This window comes from Diadema antillarum, unplaced genomic scaffold, assembly GCF_040938485.1.
Source record: "Diadema antillarum isolate AM-2024a unplaced genomic scaffold, OU_Dant_1.0 seq00002111_RagTag, whole genome shotgun sequence".
Taxonomy (NCBI): domain Eukaryota; kingdom Metazoa; phylum Echinodermata; class Echinoidea; order Diadematoida; family Diadematidae; genus Diadema; species Diadema antillarum.
The window spans coordinates 309,462-331,645 of record NW_027272753.1 but is presented as its reverse complement, the minus strand read 5'-3'; the positions used below and the strand labels follow the sequence as shown (position 1 = coordinate 331,645).

Genomic DNA, 22,184 nt, shown 5'->3' with positions numbered 1-22,184 from the left:
TTTTCACTTCACTCTTGATCTCCTACCTCATGACCCAAAATATCATCTAAAGATTATCTATATGAGAATACAGGTAGGGCCTACACTATCTCCTTTTTTATTTTTAGTTTCAGTTGAAATTTCACTATGACTATGACCTTTGACCTACAGTTTGTGCCCCAACAAGTTAATAAACGCAGATTCGTCCACTCATACATGTATGTGCCAAGTTTGATTTGGAGATTTAAAACGCTTGTTACGTTACATTGTTCGCAAAAATCATTTACGGACGGACAAACAACCCGACACAAAAAAGGACAGGACAAATAAAAAAAACCAGCTTTCACATACGAGTCGATTCAACCTTACCAGACATGAATAATTATATGCAAGAAATGTTGTGCCAACATTTAAACTTCCAGGTCGTGGATACATTATCATGATTATAATATAGGCGTATAAGACAGCTGTAAACATCTACGGAAGACTAACTTCTTCTTCCTATTTCCTTTATTGTGTGTTCGAGCTTTCGGCCGTGTTGGCCTTCATCAGGATCTATACAGACAAACAAAATGACAAATGTGCCACTACCAGCGATATTTATAACATGACTTACATGTTTGTGAAATAACATCGCTACAAAGCAATGTATCGTGGAGTGTGCAAATCAAAGAGCAGCTGCATACACACATAATTATACACACGCCCTCTATACCCAAATACGACACCAACATCAAACAACACACTCGCCGGCGGCCGCAACGCCATTGGCCACTCGATCACCGCAAAATGTATGTATGCCTTTTCTATATAATCATATCATTATTATATACGAATATGTCTATAAAATGTGTACGGTTAAGTCATGTAATAAATATCGCTGGCAGTGTCACATTTGTCATTTTGTCTGGCCGAAAGCTCGAACACAGAATAAAAGCGATAGGGAGAAGAAACTACGTCCCCCGTGGAATACTAATTATACTGTTTTACGCCTATATAAATGTATACACATAAATACGTATCTATGTATACATAATATATATATGTATATGTATATATATAAATCTGTGTTAAAAACTCACCTTTTTGATAATTGTTGATTACATGTTTGAATAGAGAAATATGAGATTAATTTTGTACACACGCATAGAGACTATCGTATGGTATTATGCGTTTCTAAGAACTGATTATTATTATGTATATATTTATTATTATTATTATTATTATTATTATTATTATTATATATATATATATATATATATATATATATATATATATATATATATAGAGTGTGAGAAGGGGTATCGACCATTTACAGTACCAGTGTGTGGCCTTCATTATTTGCATTCAGTGTGAAAAGAAGAGCCAGGTGGACGTAGCTAGGTCAACGTGTCTGTTTATTGCCGCCGAGCTTTCGGTCCCAAACGGACCTTCATCAGGGCTGTAACGATACAAAAATGACTCACTCGTATGGCTACACTAATAAATATATATTCATATATGTATACTAATATAAGTCTAACTGGCGTGAGTCTCTAATGACTGTGTAATCAATCAATCCGTAATTACAGCTGTATATAACATATTCCAATAATCATATACATAATCAATTGCATATTATTGAATACATTTCATATCACACTCGTGTTATTAATTGAGGTGAAGGTATATAACAAAAACACCAATTCAGTATCCTCATCTTATGTGTTGTGTGACAGACGACTGTAATAATATCAAACTAGACATTTTTATGTTGTCGACGATAATACAGCATGTGGCAGCATTGCAAGACGTAAGTGGCTGTATAATACAGTACAACAGCCACGCGTCATCTTCTGGCTATCGTATAATGAGGTAAATAATACTGATATACCACAACCATTCATATACATACAGTTGTATTATAACATATAACAGAATATCACATAAGGTACAGAATATGAACGATTCACATAATAAAAAAAGGATTTACCTTATTAATGGCGGATATAAAGGCTTGCGGCGGTGTCTGTGTGGGTTGAGTGTGTCTGTTCCAGTGTGTGTGTATGTGTGGGTTGGCGTATGGTTGCATATGCGCATCACATTGTTGCGCATGTGCAGTTAATGGTCTGCTGGTTAAGGATCAACATTGATGCCATTTGGCTGTAATGTTTTTAGTGTGGCTATCCAGTAGGATTCACGATTTAGAATCACAGGGCGGGTCTTCTTCTTGATTAGTTCAATGGCAGTGATTTGTAAGCAGTTCAGGCTGTGTTCTTGGAGGTTGAAGTGCCTTATGTATGGGAGGTGTTTTGATTGTGTGTTGAATGTTCGTATTTCTGAGCGAGTGTTGTTGAGTCGTGTGTAGAGTGTGGTTTCTGTTTTGCCAATGTATTGCTTCTTGCAGAGTGTACATGTCAGTAGATAGATGACCCAGGTTGATTTGCAATCGATGTAGTCTGTGATGGGGTATGTGCGATTTGTGGTGGTACTTGTGAATGAGTTTGTTTCTGTAATGTGTTTGTGTAGGATGCATTTGTTTGATTTGCATTTGTAGAAGCCAGAGCGAGGGTGGATGTCTGTGTGTTGGTGGTGTGTTTGTGTTTTCGGGTCTTTTGCATTAACTAAGATATCACGGAGTGATCTCGGTCGGCGGTATGAGATGAGAGGGGGTTCGGGGAAAGTTTTCTGAAGTGATGATGACGACTGTAGTGTTGAGAGGTGCTGTTGGATGATGCGTGGAATTTTTTCTGTGGCTCTGTTGTACGTGACTGTGAAGATTGGTCTTTGTGTTTTTCTACGTTTGTGGTAGGTGAGGAGTTCAGGTCTGGGTTTTTGTTTTGCTCTTGTTATGGCATCATCTACGGTTTGTGGGTCGTATTTGCGTCTTACGAAATGGCTGCGAAGTTCTTCGAGATGATGCGATTCGTCTTCTGGGTTAGAGCAGATGCGTCTCACTCTGAGGGCCTGGCTGTATGGTATACTGTGGAATGTGTGTTTGGGATGGCATGATGTGGGTAGAAGGTATGCATGTGTGTCCGTGGGTTTAGTGAAGATTTCTGTGTTTAGGGTGCCATTGTAGAGTAGGAGGTATGTGTCAAGGAAGGTGATTTCAGTGTCGGATGACTGAAATGTGAATTTGATAGTGGGGTGCGCTTCATTTAAGGACAGTTGGAAGTTTGACAGTGTGCGTGGTGATCCTAGCCATATGAATTGGATGTCGTCAATGAAGCGTTTCCAACTGCCTGACAAGATGCTTGTGGTGTTGGTTTTCGAGAAGATCAGTTTCTGCTCTAAGTCACCCATGAACAGATTTGCATATGAAGGAGCGCAGGGGGTCCCCATGGCAGTCCCATGAGTTTGCTTGTATACTTTGCCTTGAAACTGAAAGTAGTTGAGGTTAAGTACAAGCTCTAAAAGGCGCAAGAGTTGGTCAGTCGGGGGATGTGGATTGATGCGGTTGTCCAGTGCGCGTTTTGTTGCTAGGATACCCTCATTGTGAGGTATGTTTGTGTACAAACTACACACGTCGGCTGATACTAGGATGCTACGTGGTGAAAATGGGGCATGCTTGGTGTTTATTTCCTGTATGTGTTGTAAGAAGTGTGTTGTGTCTTGAATGAAAGAGGGCAATTTTTGAACAAGCGGTCGTAAGTGTACATCGATGAGTCTGGAAATTTCTACAGTTGGGCATGCGCATCCGGATACGATCGGTCTCCCAGGGTTGTTCTCTTTATGAATCTTGGGTAGGAAATAAATGTTAGGGCAGGTTGGGTGTGGTGGGGTCAGTACCCTCTTGACCTTGGGATCAATTTCTAGTGGTTCAATGGCTTCCTTTACTTGTTCTAGATAAGTTTGTGTGGGGTCTTTGTCTAGTAGTGTGTAGGTGTTGTTATCTGATAGTTGTCGTTCGCCTTCAGCGATATAGTCAGTGGTTGACATTATGACAGTTGATGAGCCTTTGTCCGCCGGTTTGATTACAATGTCCCTATTTTTGCATAGGCTTTGTAGTGCCTGTCTCTCTGGTTGGGAGAGGTTGTCAGTGCGGTTATTGTATCTCTGCACCATATTGTCGATGTCACACTTGACGTTTTCCAAAAAGACCTCTAAATGTGCATTGTGAACAGGTGGGTTCCACTTGCTTTGGGGGCGGAACCGTCGTTGTGTCTCTGACACAATGGAATTGTCAACATTTTCAGTGGTGGCTGCTAATGAGGCCGTGGGGTCAAGAGCCGATTCATCTTGGGGTCGATCATTTTCACTGAAAAACACTTTCAATTTCATTTGTCTTTCAAAGTTAAGAAAGTCTGTGTTTACTTGCAAATAATCAATACTGGGAGGGGTTGGGCAGAAGGTAAGACCTTTTGAAAGGAGACTGACCTCTGCAGGGCTAAGTACATGGTCAGAAAGGTTGACAATTGGCACCATTACATTTCCCAATTCTTCTCCTTCTCTACTTGTTTCATTATTGTTGGAGTCAGTTGTATTGCTTGGATTACTGATTCTTCTTCTTTTCGTGTATGCTCTCTTGTTGTATCGCCTATTTCTCTGTTTGTTCCGGGGCTGTGTTGGCTTAGAGGAGCTGGCAGGTAGACTGTCCGGTGGACCACAGTTCTGGTTGCGTTTGATTGACGCCCTGATTTCCTCACACAATTTTTCATCCCGTTTCAGTTTACGTTCTTTCTGTTTCTTTTCTTCGTGGTTTTATGTCAGCTCTTGGCTCTGAGTAGTCTGGCTGACGATAGATTAAGTCCTGTTACAGTGGTATAATGGTATAAATTATGAACTCCAAAGAAAGGCGGCGTTGCACAACTGTATTCCGTGAAATAAATTGTTTATTATTGACGAAGCTCGGTGCTTTCCGGCTCGTCAAACTGAAATAAAAATCAAGTAGTACAAAAAGTGAACAATTCAAAGGGTTACATAGACGAACAGTATTGCTTCAAAAATTACCATCCTACCAAATCACATTGTGGCAGACATACACACAATCATGGAGTTTAAATAGTTAAATAGCACCTGGAAAGGGGGGGGGGGTGTGCGGATCGAGCCACCGAGTCCTTCAGTTCACTCGCGTGAAGTTCACAAAGTTGGGGTGTCCAAGGGTCTTACACGCGGGAGAGCGGACGACGGGCAGGGGCGTCACCCTGGAGGACGAAGACGGTGAGTGGGTCCGAAGGCGGGGCTCCGAGACCTGACCAGTAACGAACGACGCCGACAGATGCCGAATAATGACGAGTGTTTGGCGAGTGGCGTGATGCCGAGTGCCGGGGATGCTGCGTGCTGAATAACAGCTTGGGATTGATGAGTGCAGGATGTCGCGTTATATAGCGATGCGGGCTGGACGTTTGTCGTGAGCTTTGTCGTGAGCTTTGTCATAAGCCCAGGTCATCCAGTTCATGAAAGGGGTGAGTCGAGCTGGGGGAAGTTGGGGGCTTCTCCTGGCCTGTGCTGCCAAAAGTTGCGCTGAAATGGGCTCCTCCTGGCCTGTGCTGCCAGAAGTCACGCTGCCTGCAAATCTGTGGTTTTGCCCGCCATGCTAAAACCACCTTGCAAATTATAGGGCGTGCCTCAGCCTCAGTGCCTTCCCAATTCCCTATAGCTACACACACATAGGAGCCTGGGTTGCAGCTCCTCAGCTCTTCATCCTTCTGCAAGGAGCTCTTGGTATCTTCTCATCTGGATTCGTTGGTTCGCGGACTCCATTCACATTTCCGAGAATGAGATCGTAAACAGGCGAATCCATACACAACGTTTCAAGTGTGCCCGTTAGGTAGGGTGTGTCTACCTCAACAATTGCGACGGGGTACGTCCTCGCTGTTCCATCGATCAAAACACAGGTCCTCTGCTCACCAGTGAATTGCTCCTCTAACACGAGGTTGCATCGCACAAAAACGGTTGAACAACCCGAGTCGCGAAGTACCTCCACACGCCGCTTATTCACCATGCCTTGGCACACTGGCATAGCATCTCCGCGTGTTCCACACGCAGCCGCTGACAGTACCGGAAGTGTGCCACCGGTTGCCAATTTCACTGCAGCTCCGTTGTCAGTGAGATTCTCCCTCACGATAGGTGAGGGCTCCACGATGAGGCACATCCCCGTCTGTTCCTGCAGGTGGGCTGTCTCACTCGGTCCCATACGTCGTGGCTCAGCGGGTCCTGTGTCCTGGGGATGACCTGCTGCTGGCTTGCCCTCAGTGAGACTCGCACCCTTCTCCTGTCGACCTTTCTTATCTGGGCAATTCCAAGAGGAATGACCAATTTGAGAACAACTGAAACATTTCATTGACCTTTTCATGGGTGACTGAGATTGACTAGACTTTCCTCTAAACGGTACTGTTCCTGGGGAGGGATTAGATCTGTTAGTACCACTGTTAGTTGTATTGGTAGTGTATGAACTGGATTGCTGGGCTCCACTAGAATGAATGGGCTTGTCTTTCATTCTCCTAATCCTAGGGTCCATGTGAGCATCCCGATGCTGATCAGCAAGTGATAGGACCTCTGTCAGATTCCTAGGCTGACGTTCTTTGACAAACATCAGTAACTCCTTGCTACATGCATCAAATACTTGGTCTTGGATCAACAAAGCCTTAAGTCCCTGAACATCATCATTGTATGGACTAAGCTCAATCCACCTATCCAAATACTTTTCGATTCGGGAAGCATACTGCACAAATGTTTCACCCTGGCGGAGTTTAGACTGCTTGAGCTTTAACCTATAACCTTCTTGGGTGAGGTCATAACCCTTCAGCAAGGACGATTTTACAATCTCATAGTTCTGCACTTGCTCTGATGTAAGCCTAGAGACAATGTCAAGGGCCTTACCAGATAACAAAGCTGACAGTGCTAGCGCCCAATCCTCCTTATCCCATCCAACACAGGATGCATGTCTTTCAAACCGACAAAGGTAACTATCTATGTCATCTTTTCCTTCTTGAAAAACGGGCAGAGGGGGGATGCTCGGTTTATTCGCGACCTTGGGCTTAGATCCCGTCCCATTAGCATTCCTCAATTCCTCTAGCTTGATTTGTTGGGCTAACACGTCTGCTTGGTGTTTCCTACTTTCAGCTCTCTCATCTCTGGCTTCTTTGATGCACTCATCAACATACTCCTTCAACTCACTGCCACTAAACCCAAATTCTTTCCCCTGTGCAATGAATTTATCACGCTCCATACTGTAAGGCACTGAGGATAAGTTTGCACACTTACCAAAATAAATTTCGCGCTGCACAGAATTGAAGTGAAGACAGGCACAGCTGATGAAGCCTCCCTTTTCCCACTTGACTCACTGTTACAATGCAGAATTACCTATACAGCCTGCAGAGAATATAACATTGCATGAGAATTGCATATAACATGGATATTAAATTGCATGAGAACTGATAAACAGTGCACAACTAGATAAATACACCAAGCTATATTTTAACCTAATCTATCAAAAGAAGAGGTCCCTTCGTGGTCTACACCTACACCTACACACTACTAGACAAAGACCCCACACAAACTTATCTAGAACAAGTAAAGGAAGCCATTGAACCACTAGAAATTGATCCCAAGGTCAAGAGGGTACTGACCCCACCACACCCAACCTGCCCTAACATTTATTTCCTACCCAAGATTCATAAAGAGAACAACCCTGGGAGACCGATCGTATCCGGATGCGCATGCCCAACTGTAGAAATTTCCAGACTCATCGATGTACACTTACGACCGCTTGTTCAAAAATGGCCCTCTTTCATTCAAGACACAACACACTTCTTACAACACATACAGGAAATAAACACCAAGCATGCCCCATTTTCACCACGTAGCATCCTAGTATCAGCCGACGTGTGTAGTTTGTACACAAACATACCTCACAATGAGGGTATCCTAGCAACAAAACGCGCACTGGACAACCGCATCAATCCACATCCCCCGACTGACCAACTCTTGCGCCTTTTAGAGCTTGTACTTAACCTCAACTACTTTCAGTTTCAAGGCAAAGTATACAAGCAAACTCATGGGACTGCCATGGGGACCCCCTGCGCTCCTTCATATGCAAATCTGTTCATGGGTGACTTAGAGCAGAAACTGATCTTCTCGAAAACCAACACCACAAGCATCTTGTCAGGCAGTTGGAAACGCTTCATTGACGACATCCAATTCATATGGCTAGGATCACCACGCACACTGTCAAACTTCCAACTGTCCTTAAATGAAGCGCACCCCACTATCAAATTCACATTTCAGTCATCCGACACTGAAATCACCTTCCTTGACACATACCTCCTACTCTACAATGGCACCCTAAACACAGAAATCTTCACTAAACCCACGGACACACATGCATACCTTCTACCCACATCATGCCATCCCAAACACACATTCCACAGTATACCATACAGCCAGGCCCTCAGAGTGAGACGCATCTGCTCTAACCCAGAAGACGAATCGCATCATCTCGAAGAACTTCGCAGCCATTTCGTAAAACGCAAATACGTCCCACAAACCGTAGATGATGCCATAACAAGAGCAAAACAAAAACCCAGACCTGAACTCCTCACCTACCACAAACGTAGAAAAACACAAAGACCAATCTTCACAGTCACGTACAACAGAGCCACAGAAAAAATTCCACGCATCATCCAACAGCACCTCTCAACACTACAGTCGTCATCATCACTTCAGAAAACTTTCCCCGAACCCCCTCTCATCTCATACCGCCGACCGAGATCACTCCGTGATATCTTAGTTAATGCAAAAGACCCGAAAACACAAACACACCACCAACACACAGACATCCACCCTCGCTCTGGCTTCTACAAATGCAAATCAAACAAATGCATCCTACACAAACACATTACAGAAACAAACTCATTCACAAGTACCACCACAAATCGCACATACCCCATCACAGACTACATCGATTGCAAATCAACCTGGGTCATCTATCTACTGACATGTACACTCTGCAAGAAGCAATACATTGGCAAAACAGAAACCACACTCTACACACGACTCAACAACACTCGCTCAGAAATACGAACATTCAACACACAATCAAAACACCTCCCATACACAAGGCACTTCAACCTCCAAGAACACAGCCTGAACTGCTTACAAATCACTGCCATTGAACTAATCAAGAAGAAGACCCGCCCTGTGATTCTAAATCGTGAATCCTACTGGATAGCCACACTAAAAACATTACAGCCAAATGGCATCAATGTTGATCCTTAACCAGCAGACCATTAACTGCACATGCGCAACAATGTGATGCGCATATGCAACCATACGCCAACCCACACATACACACACACTCGAACAGACACACTCATCCCACACAGACACCGCCGCAAGCCCTTTATATCCGCCATTAATAAGGTAAATCCTTTTTTTATTATGTGAACCGTTCATATTCTGTACCTTATGTAATATTCTGTTATATGTTATAATACAACTGTATGTATATGAATGGTTGTGGTATATCAGTATTATTTACCTCATTATACGATAGCCAGAAGATGACGCGTGGCTGTTGTACTGTATTATACAGCCACTTACGTCTTGCAATGCTGCCACATGCTGTATTATCGTCGACAACATAAAAATGTCTAGTTTGATATTATTACAGTCGTCTGTCACACAACACATAAGATGAGGATACTGAATTGGTGTTTTTGTTATATACCTTCACCTCAATTAATAACACGAGTGTGATATGAAATGTATTCAATAATATGCAATTGATTATGTATATGATTATTGGAATATGTTATATACAGCTGTAATTACGGATTAATTGATTACACAGTCATTACAGACTCACGCCAGTTAGACTTATATTAGTATACATATATGAATATATATTTATTAGTGTAGCCATACGAGTGAGTCATTTTTGTATCGTTACAGCCCTGATGAAGGTCCGTTTGGGACCGAAAGCTCGGCGGCAATAAACAGACACGTTGACCTAGCTACGTCCACCTGGCTCTTCTTTTCACACTATATATATATATATATATATATATATATATATATATATACATAGACTGCGAGAAGGGGTCTCGACAATTTACAGCACCAGTGTAGCTCCTTCATTATTTATACTCGGTGCGAAAAGAAGAGCAATCGTGGACGTAGCTAGGGTCAACGTGCTTGTTTATTGCCGAGCTTTCGGTCCCGTTAGGACCTTCATCAGGGCTGGAACGATACAAAAATGGCTCACTCGTATGGCTACACTAATAGATATATATTCATATATATATATATATATATATATATATATATATATATATATATATGTATATATATATATATATATATATATATATGTATATATATATATATATATATATATATATATATATATGTATATATATATATATATATATATATTAATATAAATCTAACTGGCGTGGGTCGTGATGATCGCACTGTCATCCCTGACGAAGAGGGAGGCCCCTGAAAATTCCGATTTTGAATTAAAATCAAGGCAATTTTTATTTAATGCATTTCTCTATTGTGACATTATTATTGCTACATATATATATATATATATATATATATATATATATATATATATATAGAATGATACATGTAGTCCGCGTGTTGGTACCAGTTGGTACCAGATGACAAGTAGGGTCATCATTGTCATTGTCGACCTTGAGGAAGAGGAATGTATTCATCGAAAATTTGGTCCGAATAAATAGTACTGTTGGACTGAAATGCATTACCACTCTACTTCGTCATCTTTTATATATATTATATGCAGTTCTCATACAATGATCTCGGAGGATAGTGATATGATAACCTAAAAATGTTCATACATGTCTGACGAGACCATTCAAAGAGTAAAGAGATGAAGAAGTTAGCATAGCATTAAACGAAATGAATGGCAGACTATGGGAGCATAAACACTGAATTACATTTAAGGCTGCACGGGTCCTATGGCTCTTCAAAACCTCATTCACTGAAATTTACTCCAGCATTTGAATGCTGGACTCGGGGTAATGGATGTGAATTGCTTATTAAAGGTACTGTTTACCATTGGAAGCAGCGATTTTATAATGTTCAAGATATCGCATTTTGATGCATACATATAAGTCAGTTGTGCCACAAAACATCTTATCATGTACAAATTTTGCGATGAAGCCTAGAATATGAGGAGATATTATTATTTTTCTCAATAAACTATAACTGTAGATTGTCTTAAAACATTCTTATTATATCCATTGTTCACATTTTGTAAATTTAACGATACTTAACATTGATTATACTGATACAAATTTTCATAATGGTTGTTTTTATGCCTAACTCACTTTTTAAAACTATTTGAAGCACTAAAATAATGTGGGTTTTTGTTTCATCTGCAAATGGTAAATTATGCCTTTAACCGCTTGACCTCTTTTCTCCACTCTACTCTGTAATTAATATCGTTCTTATTTGAAAACAATAGAGAATTTATGTGTTTTTCTTTCATCAGCAAGATTTCCGAGCCATCGTTTGAGTCAGGCATAATTATGTACGTTTCATATTCACCTTAAAAATATTTATCATATCTTATTCAAGAATACTCTTTAGTAGAAAAATCATGTACGTGTGTGTGTGAGTGTGTGTGTGTGTGTGTGTGTGCGTGTGTGTGTGTGTGTGTGTGTTTGTGAGCCATAATGAGAGAGCGCGCGCGCTAATTATGGTTTCGTCAGAGATAGGTTCTTCGCACAAAATCATATATAAAGTTATAGCTGATAAATTGCTAGTCTATGTTTCGTACGATTTTGCAGAGCTCACTTCCTCGTCAAACACTATGTGGTAATCAAGCATGCCGCATTCCTGATACAGATCGGACTTGAACCTGGTTTATTGTATTAGAACTATGTGTACACAATAGAGTAGTGCTTTTTATTGTTGTCATTACAAGTTGGGCTCTATGATTGTGTGTGCGCGCGTGTGTGTGATATACCCGCTGTTACCCTGAGTGCTCACTTCACCGGTATAGTGTATGATTGTCTGTGTGAATGTCAGTAATATCCATAGTTGCTCCTTAATACTCCATGTCCTTTGTGTGCTCTGAGCGTCGATTGACACAGAAAACCCTATAGCGTTGTACACACTGTCCAAAGTCCCTGGAGCAGAAAGGGTTAATCCAAATACACAGATGCTGCGAATAAGCATGTTGCAGGAGTGGAAGCGCATTAAGCCTTCGTAAAATCCTATCCCGAATCCACCGTAACAGGTGCGTCACTGAGAGCCGCACAGCTACGGGGAAGCAGTCTTTAATATTCTCCGCTTCCTCATTTTTCTCCAAGATCGTACGCTCGCTTCTGGATTTTGATGCGGGGATTTCGTTGCAAAATAATTACAAACTTTTCTGCATTTGTTGTTTGGTTGGATCCAATTTTGCTGCGACTGTCAAGCATGTGAGTATTACAGTATTCATTTCTCTTTTTGCTTCTTGTACTTTGAGTATACTATAATTCATTGGACGAATACTTGCATATATTTCGGTGTTATCCTGTTGTAATTGCGGCGATTTGCAGCGATGAAAATTCATATTTGTGGAAAAAAAACTTGGTTTTGCATAGAATATGAGTCTATGTTACTCTTACTGCATATCATGTTATTTGCAGAAAAAAGTTGATCTCACTTTGTTTGTTAACAAAAGGAGTGTTTGCAGCCATAAATCTGATTCCATTATATACTGATTATCATAAAGATCACGGAAATGTATAGAAACTACACCCACCCCCAATTGATAGTGTTTTATGCGATTGTTAAGTTGTGCATTTACTTTGAATTATCATTTTGTGCAAAAATAGGTTTATTTTTCATGCCATGTCAAAATAAAAAAGAGAAAATCACATGAAGACTCGATAGCATGAGTGATGTTCAGTAGCGAACATGGGCCACGATGACGTCATTAGTTCTTCTAGAATGCGTAGAGCGTAATAGGTAATGTCACTGCGTCATAAAAGGGGGAATATTTCACATCTTTTCTTTTTTAATATCTAATGCCTGTGACATTTTTTTTTGGGGGGGGGGAGGGGGAGTTTGGGTGTTACTTTTGCGCCCTTTTATTTTTTTTTTCTTTACATTGGGATTTTACACTGTTTCTTAAACCTTTTCCTTTCCACAATTGAAAATATACAAGAGACATTATTTATACAAGTAGGTGGCCAATGGCAATCACACTGTTAAGAAGACTTGAACGCTGAGGTATTTTTAATGTGTATTTATAGGGCAGCAATTGGTTACAGGGATGTCCAAGACATCTGCAAGAATAAAAAATTAGAATATAGCTTCATTCATCATTATTGCCTTTTGTTGTCGCCGACAACAATGGATATATTATTATCTTGTTTCCTCTAGGCCCGGCGCCCAAAATGAGTTTCTTCAAGAGATTTCGTGCGGGTAAAAAACGGACTGAGCAGCAACTGAACACTATTAAGGAAACACCTGACACACTCTGGGGTCAAGGTATTTCTGGTACATTTTAACGACACCGTGTAATGTTCCAGTAACGTTTAAATAAGTTGTGAAATTATGACGTTTTAGAATATAAGTTAGCTAAAAATATTGTAAACTACTGTAAATTGCCTCGATTTACATTTTTTTTTGTAGGGACCATGAAGTGTTTATTTTTATCAATGTCTTGATTTTCTTCACTGCATGCTTTATTCCAAGACAATAGTAGTAATGCAAGTAGAATGTAGCTCAATCAATCTATATTTCATCAATGACGAACATTATATTTGATATAATTTTATGCAAGTCTCAGTTCCCTCTCCCTTCTGTTCTCACAAAATCCTGTCGGATACAGACAGGAGAGAGGGATGGTAGGAGCGGGGATTCTGAGGTGCAGACGGATCGAAGGGTAGAGATGAGTAACAAAAGCTAGGGGATGGAAAGTGGGAATTGAGTCAGACCGAGGGATGAGGTGTCTTAAGGCCACCGCACACTACACGATCAGACTGGTCTTAAAGTCTTAAGCCAAGCTGGGTCTTAAGACCAGTCGTACGACCGGACACCGCACACTATACGGCCCGACTGTAAAGCGCGCGCAGTGCGCACTGCGTGCGCTTGCATTTTACTGCATTGTGAATGGCTGAAAGCCTACTACCGGTCGTAGAAATTCAACATGTCAAATCTCTACGACTGGCGCTAAGACCCAGTCGTACGACTGGAAACTGGCAAGACTGTGACGTCACACTTCTAGTCTTAAGGTCTTAAGACCGGTTAATCGGGGCAAAATCGTGTAGTGTGCGGCGGGCTTAAAGTTCCTACAAAGAGGGAGAGAAGAAACTGAAAGAATGCAGTAGCTTAGAATTTTAATGTTTAGTCACTCGGTCTGTCTCAAATTTAATCAATACCGTCAGTTGCATGTGTAATGCACAAATTTTTACACTTAGAATGTAAAATAAACGAAAAATGAGACCTATTGGTGCGTTTAAATAAGGTTGTTCTCTTCGTACACTGATAGGTTCACCTTGACGCATTGGGACCAAAAAAAAAATAAAAAAATAAAAAAATAGGGGAACAAAATCACAACGTATTTTATTTTTCCCCGTTTTATAAAACCGTACCACAAAAACTTTGCGTGCTGATTTGGTTGCATTGAATTTTGATAGACAGCTAACTATAGGTATGATTGAACTCGAGATTGATACGCATAGATACGGTGTAGTATTATTTTCAAATACACACATATTTCACATAACACATCTGTATATAATATATATATCAATGTATTAACATATTATGTATCTATTTATTCATTTATTCATTTATTTTCACACCAATTCTTACCATACGTATGTGAAACGAAAATACCAGATGCCGTCCAACCTGGAAACAAGCCTTGGGATGTGACGTCACCATGTAGGGATGGAGACCAGCCAACATTCGATGCTGCTATCCTCGTCAGTGAAATGGTCAACGCAGCGTCGAGGGGCGACACGACGTCGATCGAAGTGATCCATCTTCAAAATCCGGAAATCGTAAGAAATGCAAACCAACAAAAACGTCATCAAACAAACAAAACAAAACAACAAGCAACAAACGCGCACACACACCCTCTGACACAAATATTCAGAGCTTCCCTTGATTTGTTATTAGTTTTTGTTTGTTTCATTTTCATCTGTGTACAGGATGGCTCGATATTAAGCAGCAATAGCTGGTCTTCCATATGTATAGGTCTTGTCCCCAAAGAAGACACCTGCTCAAAATGCCTATACACTTCCACAGCCAACCTCTTTAATCTGCACACGTGTATAGCAAAGGATGTCGTTCTAGAATAGTAGCAGCTAGGGAATTATTCAGTGACAAAAACGTTTAATTGTCTTATGGCGGAGTATACTTTACCATTGTCTCAGTAAGCCGACGAGGTCTTGTCCCACTGATTTGTGGGAACCCATAGCTTACCGAAATTCAAGACTTATATAATTATGACTTTTAATATGGCGATCCATTTCTTGCGGGAACACTGAAATGCTCTGTCTTTAAATCCCACTATTTTGATTTGATTGCATTTTGTCTGTATTTGTGCGTTCATTATTCCTATATGAAGTTATGATAACACAAAGTCAAAACAATTGATATTGAGTATGCCTAACATTTGAATCAAATTGTTGAAATTATTGGAAAAGGTGAACGATTGACTTGAATGTTGATTGATTGATTTATTTATTGATTTGATTGATTGAATCCTGTATTATCATTGTACATGAACATACATGCACTAGTTATACATACATTGTTGGAGCCATGCATATACATAAACATCTATACTGTTTTATGATTACACAGAATGAAGACTAGTTATGTAGGTGTCATTATGCATATAAGTATTGAGATTCCATGTACATATATGTACATGCAGTTTAGGAGACAAATCAAGCAAATCTAGAAAAGTGCAATGAAATACATGAGATCAAATAGCATATTGACGAGGATAATGACCTCAGAAATGCACATTACTTGTATACAATACGATAACATAATATTCAATTCGCATTAACAACACCAGGGCATTCAGAAATCATGGAAAGTGAAGAAAACATTCAAAGGACATATCATATTATGATAGTAAAAAAAAGATGATGAGATTTTTCTGGGGAAGAAGGCTACGTGGAGGATATGTTTGTATTCAAAAAGTGTCTTTATCAAATTCCCGAGATATATTTAAGGGACAAGTCCATGAAAAGACGCTTTCAATTCCACTACATTCATCTATTCATGTCTGAATCCACGTCATTGCGATGACATAGCATGATCAATTAACAGGTGTCCACTATACACAGCGTATCAAAAAAAAAAGAAGGTAATCCAACTTTGGAGGGGTATAATTTCATAATCGTCTCCAATTGAGAGCGCAGTGTTGGCTGTGAGGAAAGGGGAACTCTTCGTCTTTCCATTGATATCTAATTATGTTGACAGAGCACATGACCTTTAAAGACAACAATGACAAATTGCATTTTTCCCAGTTTGAGTGTTACATAAAGGAACAATGAGTATCTTACTGAATCAATGGGATCTGTCCATGAATACGGCCAAATAAACAGGTTTGTGTTTAGGGTTTTTATGGTCCATAACCATTAACATGGTCACCTGTCCAATGATGTGGTCACTCCAACTAAGGCCAACCCACACACTGTCCATTTTTATCTAGCTGTTTATATTCAACACATAGCTTGCTGCGACAAACCATGTCTTGAATATGAAGAGTGAAAATGGATAATGGGTTAGCCTTTTGGGAGTTGTCAACAACGGTGGCCATGTTGAAGGTTATGGACCATAAAAGGTTAGAAGAAACCCTAAACACAAACCTGCAATCGTGCAGGTTGGCCTGTTGATTTGACCGCTTTCATTGACAGATCCCATCCCTTTAGTGAGACATTCATTGTTCTTTCATACGACATTCAAACTTGGAAAAAAGTGCAATTTGTCGAGTCATGATGTCTTCAAAGTTCATGTGCTTAGTCATGCGTAACATTTGTCAACATAATTATGTATCAATAAAATGAGGAAGAGTTCTTCTTTCCTCACAAGTAAATTGCACTCTCAATAACAGACAATTATGACATGGTAGCCCTCCAAAGTTGGATTACCTCTTTTTATACGCTCTGTAGAGACCCAGGAGACCTCTTGGTAGAATGGACACTCAGGACATAACAAGATGCAGTTTCATTGGTTTTTAATAGCGTGCATGGTTCAATCTTATTAAACTTTATTCCATGTAGGCCTACTTATCTTTGTGTTAGCTGAAGTAAACAAAGATCTACATGTGTTTCCCCGGAGATCGAGCTAGTAACGAGCTAGTCAGGTCACTTCATCCTGCCACAGAAAATCGTAGTACTTGAACCATATGACCATGCATGCTTTCGTAATTGTCGCTATGTCGGTCAAGCACTGGCGAGGTATACTCGTCAAAACCGACGGGCATAAATGTAAATGTGCGTACATGACGATTAATGAGTCTAAACGAAATAGTTATAATGATGAATGATTCTGTACAGGCGCAACTTGATGAATTTGCTTATGGATGCCTTTTACTAAACCCCTGGTTCCTTGACGGGTTGAATCACCATAGCATTTATGCACGGTGAACACAGGTCCCTGGCAGTGCAGAATAGAGCAGCGGCTGCATATTATGGCAAGAAATGAGCACAGAGTATAAACAGAGAGAGAGAGAGAGAGAGGGAGGGAGGGAGAGAGAGAGAGAACAAAAGCAATTTTCAGAAGAGTCCTGCTGATCATTGTCTGTAAGATATGGGGTTTAAATCGTATGTATAACTGTTGCTATTGATGCTCCCTTATATTCGATCCCTCACCTTAATATCCAGAAACTAAATTTGATGCCTTGACGAAACCTCATGCACTCGTGGATTCTATATTGCTTTCACAATAGCCCCTCTTTAAGCACAACGCCAATTATATGACATTATATCACACGGGTCTCTTGTTTCTTAATATATCTCTTCGATATCACTTCTTCTTAATAGGCCCCTATTTGGCGGTGCAAAGTTCAACAGTCTGAATATGATGTCTAAAAGGTCATATCGTAACTTAAAGGAGGACTCCGGATTATTTTCATATTTTTACATTTGAACAAGCATAAATCACTTACACTGATTACAGAGTTTCAGAATTTGCAGTGATTGGGATGAAGAATAAGAATGCTTTCAAAATTTATAACAAATTGCAATGAACAAGGATGATGACATGCAGCCCTCACCATAAAAATGCATAATGTGGGGATCGAGAAAACAGAAAAAAAGGTATGCATATATTATAAACAAGTGAACTTGTTAAGCAAGCGGCGTTGTAATGGAATTAAACTGCTGCATTTCTGAAATGATATGTGAGTTTCCTATGTCATCGTCATTGTTCGATGTAATTTTTTAAGGTGTCCCTGCTCAAGGACCACAATAAATGCCACAAATCTATACACGGAGCTGTCGATTTATGTACTACATGATGTGAAATTATGAAAATCATCTGGAATGCCCCTTTAAGGGTCTCATAACAATCTCTCAAAATTTGTTCATCTGTGCGTAACAGGCATACCACAACAGCGTATCCAATAAAGCACCTACACTCGAACCAACCTTTGATCAAATTACCATTATCGTCATGCAATAAAAAAACAACAACAGAATAATGTTTTGATGCGTCTTTGTTTTAAAGCGAGTAGGCAAGTCAGCCACTTCAAGGCATAATCTGAATAGACAAAAAGGCATCATAGACTAAAAGACAATCCTGACATGCACCCTTGAGTTGCTAATCTCAAAATGGGGATAACCTTATATATCTAAATCAATGTTAGTCCTTGTTACGTCTCAATTATGACACTGATTTGTGTAACGTAAAGATAAGTACGTATTGAAGATGTAATCATGTTATGAAAACATTTTCGTTTAAAGGTTCAGACTCTAATTTTTGTAAGAAACTCAATGTTCACTCTTGTGTCTCCCAACTTGATATCTGCAATTCGTTCTGATTATGTGATGGTTATTGCCACCCCAGCTTGATAAACAGCACTATTGATACATACATACATACATATCATATAAGATGTGTTTAGTCAACTTTTTACACGTCGAAAAACTGATTATGTCGAAGAAGAATTCTGCCCCGCATGGATATGAGCATGGTTTAATCAGTGTTGTGTATCAAAGTCGAAATTCGTTTGGATTCGACTTTTAATAGCTGAATAGGTCTACATACAGTCTGTGTTATTTTCTGCTAAATACTCAGGTCAACATGAAATGTCCCGAAGGCTACACGGCCTTGCACGTCGCTGCAGAGAAAGGGGATTTAAGCACGGTACAGTGTCTGGTCAATATCGGGGCGTCGTCTGATGTCCAGGATAACACCGGTGTCACGCCGATCATGAAGGCTGCCATACGGTATGTATAATACGTGTCGAACTCCAGTGTCACACTCCAGTGTTAAACACTTGCGTAATTATGTTTCTGTCGCATCAAGGAGATGGTGCTCCGGGCCGCATATGCCCCAAAAAAGGAAAAACAAAATATATAAATGAACGAAGAAACAATGAAGAAAAATGTTACACCCTATGTCACTATTACTTAGCACATAATTATACATCGACATTACAGACTCTATGCGGTTTTAAAACTGCAACTTATGTAGGCCATGATTATGGGGGGGGGGGGACTTCAAGAAAAGGGGTGGAAAAGATGATTCAATGTGTTCAGCAATGGATCATGTACTTTTCTGTGTTAGTGCATAAATCAACTATTGTTACCCAACTGAAGTCACCCCCCCCCCCCCCAGATTTGGGTGAAATAAATATGAGCATAAAACACCGACACTGAATAGGTCTGTGCTTTGATGATTACAGAATATTTTCAGTTTTTTACATTGCTTATTGTTCACCTGGCAAAACAACATCCCACGGTATTTAGACTCATTTCGTTATCTCAGAGATTATAAGTAAGGTCGCCCGATGTGGGATTATTTGTCGAATTCTTTGAATCATCCTGAACCAGGTGCGTGGAATTCCCCATGTACGTCTTGCAACATGTCGCGTTCGTACATCCCCACTGTTCATGGATTTGTTTACCATGAATCATTTCAACCTGTTCACAGTGCATGACTGCCCGATAACGTGGGTATAATTCATTACTTCCTGGTATACCTGACTTTACGCTCTGTTTCATTAAAATAACATGGACCTTAGAACCTATTTTTCACTTATAGGCCTAACCAAACACAGGAACACACTGTCGTGTTTGCGCACATACACAGTATGGAATCTAAGTGATTGATATTAATTGTGGAGTCTATAATGGCTGTATTGAAACAGCTGACAGTTTTCTTGCGGCTCACAAAAAAATTCCACAGGTGCATTTGTGCCTTTGGTAATCGGGTTCAACGCACTACTGCCATCTTTCCATTGTGTTAGTATAAGGAAAAAACGTTGTCATGGTAACCGAACGTTTTTTCGATCACACTGAAGCATTAATTAAGCCATTAAGGTAAATTTTGGTTTGTATGAATATCTATAGACCGATTCAAGCGACTGTTCATGGAAGTGCGCCCTCTTAAGGCGACGCCATAACTGGGGGCCAAACAAGCCGGGTCGGCAAGCGCCCTGCGTGCGTGGCAAGGGTGTCAGCGGCAGCCAGTGCTTTTACCACCCAGCACCAGCCGGCCGGCCAGCTAGCTATCTCTGGCGCTGGCAGCGATCGACGCATCTGGCTTTGTGACAACTAGAGTCCACATTTTTTTCTTGCTAGCTAATTAAAAATAAATAAGATTAAACAACTTATACCGACTATGAGCGAATGGGTAGTTGACATACGGCTGTAGCCAAAACTTGAATTTCAAGGTAAATATCGGTACGATCCGTGAATGTTTGTAGACTCTATTTCTTTGGCGATGACTTGGCCCCTTGGGTACTCGCGTGTAAGCCCCGTATATTCACATTTGTGTAAGAGAATAAAAACCGCTGGGGAGAATTATTACTAGGCGCAAGCAGACGTTTTGCTAATAAGCCTAGGCTGTTGACAAGTTAACTGATATAATTAAATACAAATAATGAATAAGAATCTTGAGCTAGATATGGCGCAATAAATTGCAAGCTATCAGTTAACTTAACCTTTTTAGGGCAGGCTTTTGCCTTTACTCGGGAGTGTCGGGCCAGCAGGGTAGAATCTGTCTAACGTTAGATCTTGTCTAGAAATCTAGGCAAAAGTCCAGACTAGATCTAGACCTATGGACTTCTAGAACCCTACATCCTATATCATTTTCGGTTGTCGATAACTTCAGGCAAGCCTAACTAAGTAAACCAAACGGAATATAAATCTAGGCGTTTCTAGGCCATAAATAACTCATGCCTATTAAAAAACTTAAGCTACGACTACGTCGCCTGATGTCTACAACCAAAACTTCCACTGTTTTAGGTCTAAAAGTAACCTTGCATAACATCACGCTAGTAAACGCCTAATATTATAATCTACAAAAGTGATTTTTAAATCATACTTTCTTAGTATGATTATGAAACGGATGTTTGCCACCATCCATGGTTTAATATTTATAAGTATCACTTCATCAAAAGTCAAATTCAGAGTTCCAGGCCAAAATTGAATAGGCCTGTATATGGTCAATTCAGTGCTGAACATTGAAGAAGTGAAAACAATATAAGAATTTAACGCATCTTGAAACATTTATTCAGCTGTAGTGTAGGCTGTAAAATGTTTGTCATTAAATAATAAAGTCTAGCCAGGAAGTGTATTCTAACTTTGGCAAGTAGGACACCAAGGATTAAAAAAAAAAAAAAAAAAAGATCAGTGAATTATCAAATTCTTTTATCTAAACTTGTCTTCTAAGATGAACAACATATTTTACGAATATGCAGTGATAACCTAATTAAATAGAGAATCTACTAGACATAGTTTGTTTCGAAATCTGTGCATTTTTTAATTGTCTTTAATTTTGCCTTAATTTATCATGCGTCAGCGGTGTCTTAATTTCACACACTGCCGTGCAGCTTTACATTTCCATTTTCCTGTTATTTGTGCACCCAACAACTGCACAATGTGTTTTCCTGATCCTTCCTTTGAAGCTTTCAAAGTAGATCAATATGTCTGAATCACTCAATTTGTCCAAAAGAAAGGCATTAAAAGCCGCTGAATGACTTTTCCACAGTGAGTAAACAATCACAATATTAGCGCGGCGCCGGCGGTCGCCGGCCGCGGCGCAGCGGCCGCGCCCGGCTA

General features: G+C 40.1%; 1 protein-coding gene across 2 annotated transcripts; it reads left to right on the top strand.

The window, feature by feature from the left end:
* Positions 1-12,179: 12,179 nt before the first annotated feature.
* LOC139713966 (ankyrin repeat and EF-hand domain-containing protein 1-like) lies at positions 12,180-19,560 on the top strand. 2 transcript variants are annotated; one of them, XM_071625693.1, is made up of 4 exons: positions 12,180-12,359; positions 13,309-13,416; positions 14,773-14,936; positions 19,195-19,560. In XM_071625693.1, the coding sequence occupies exons 2-4, from the start codon at positions 13,323-13,325 to the stop codon at positions 19,354-19,356; spliced, it is 420 nt and encodes a 139-aa protein (XP_071481794.1). In that variant the 5' UTR covers positions 12,180-12,359; positions 13,309-13,322; the 3' UTR covers positions 19,357-19,560. The 2 variants fall into 2 exon arrangements, with proteins under 2 accessions (XP_071481794.1, XP_071481793.1); XM_071625692.1 differs by having other exon boundaries at positions 13,309-13,425.
* The last annotated feature ends 2,624 nt before the right edge of the window (positions 19,561-22,184 follow it).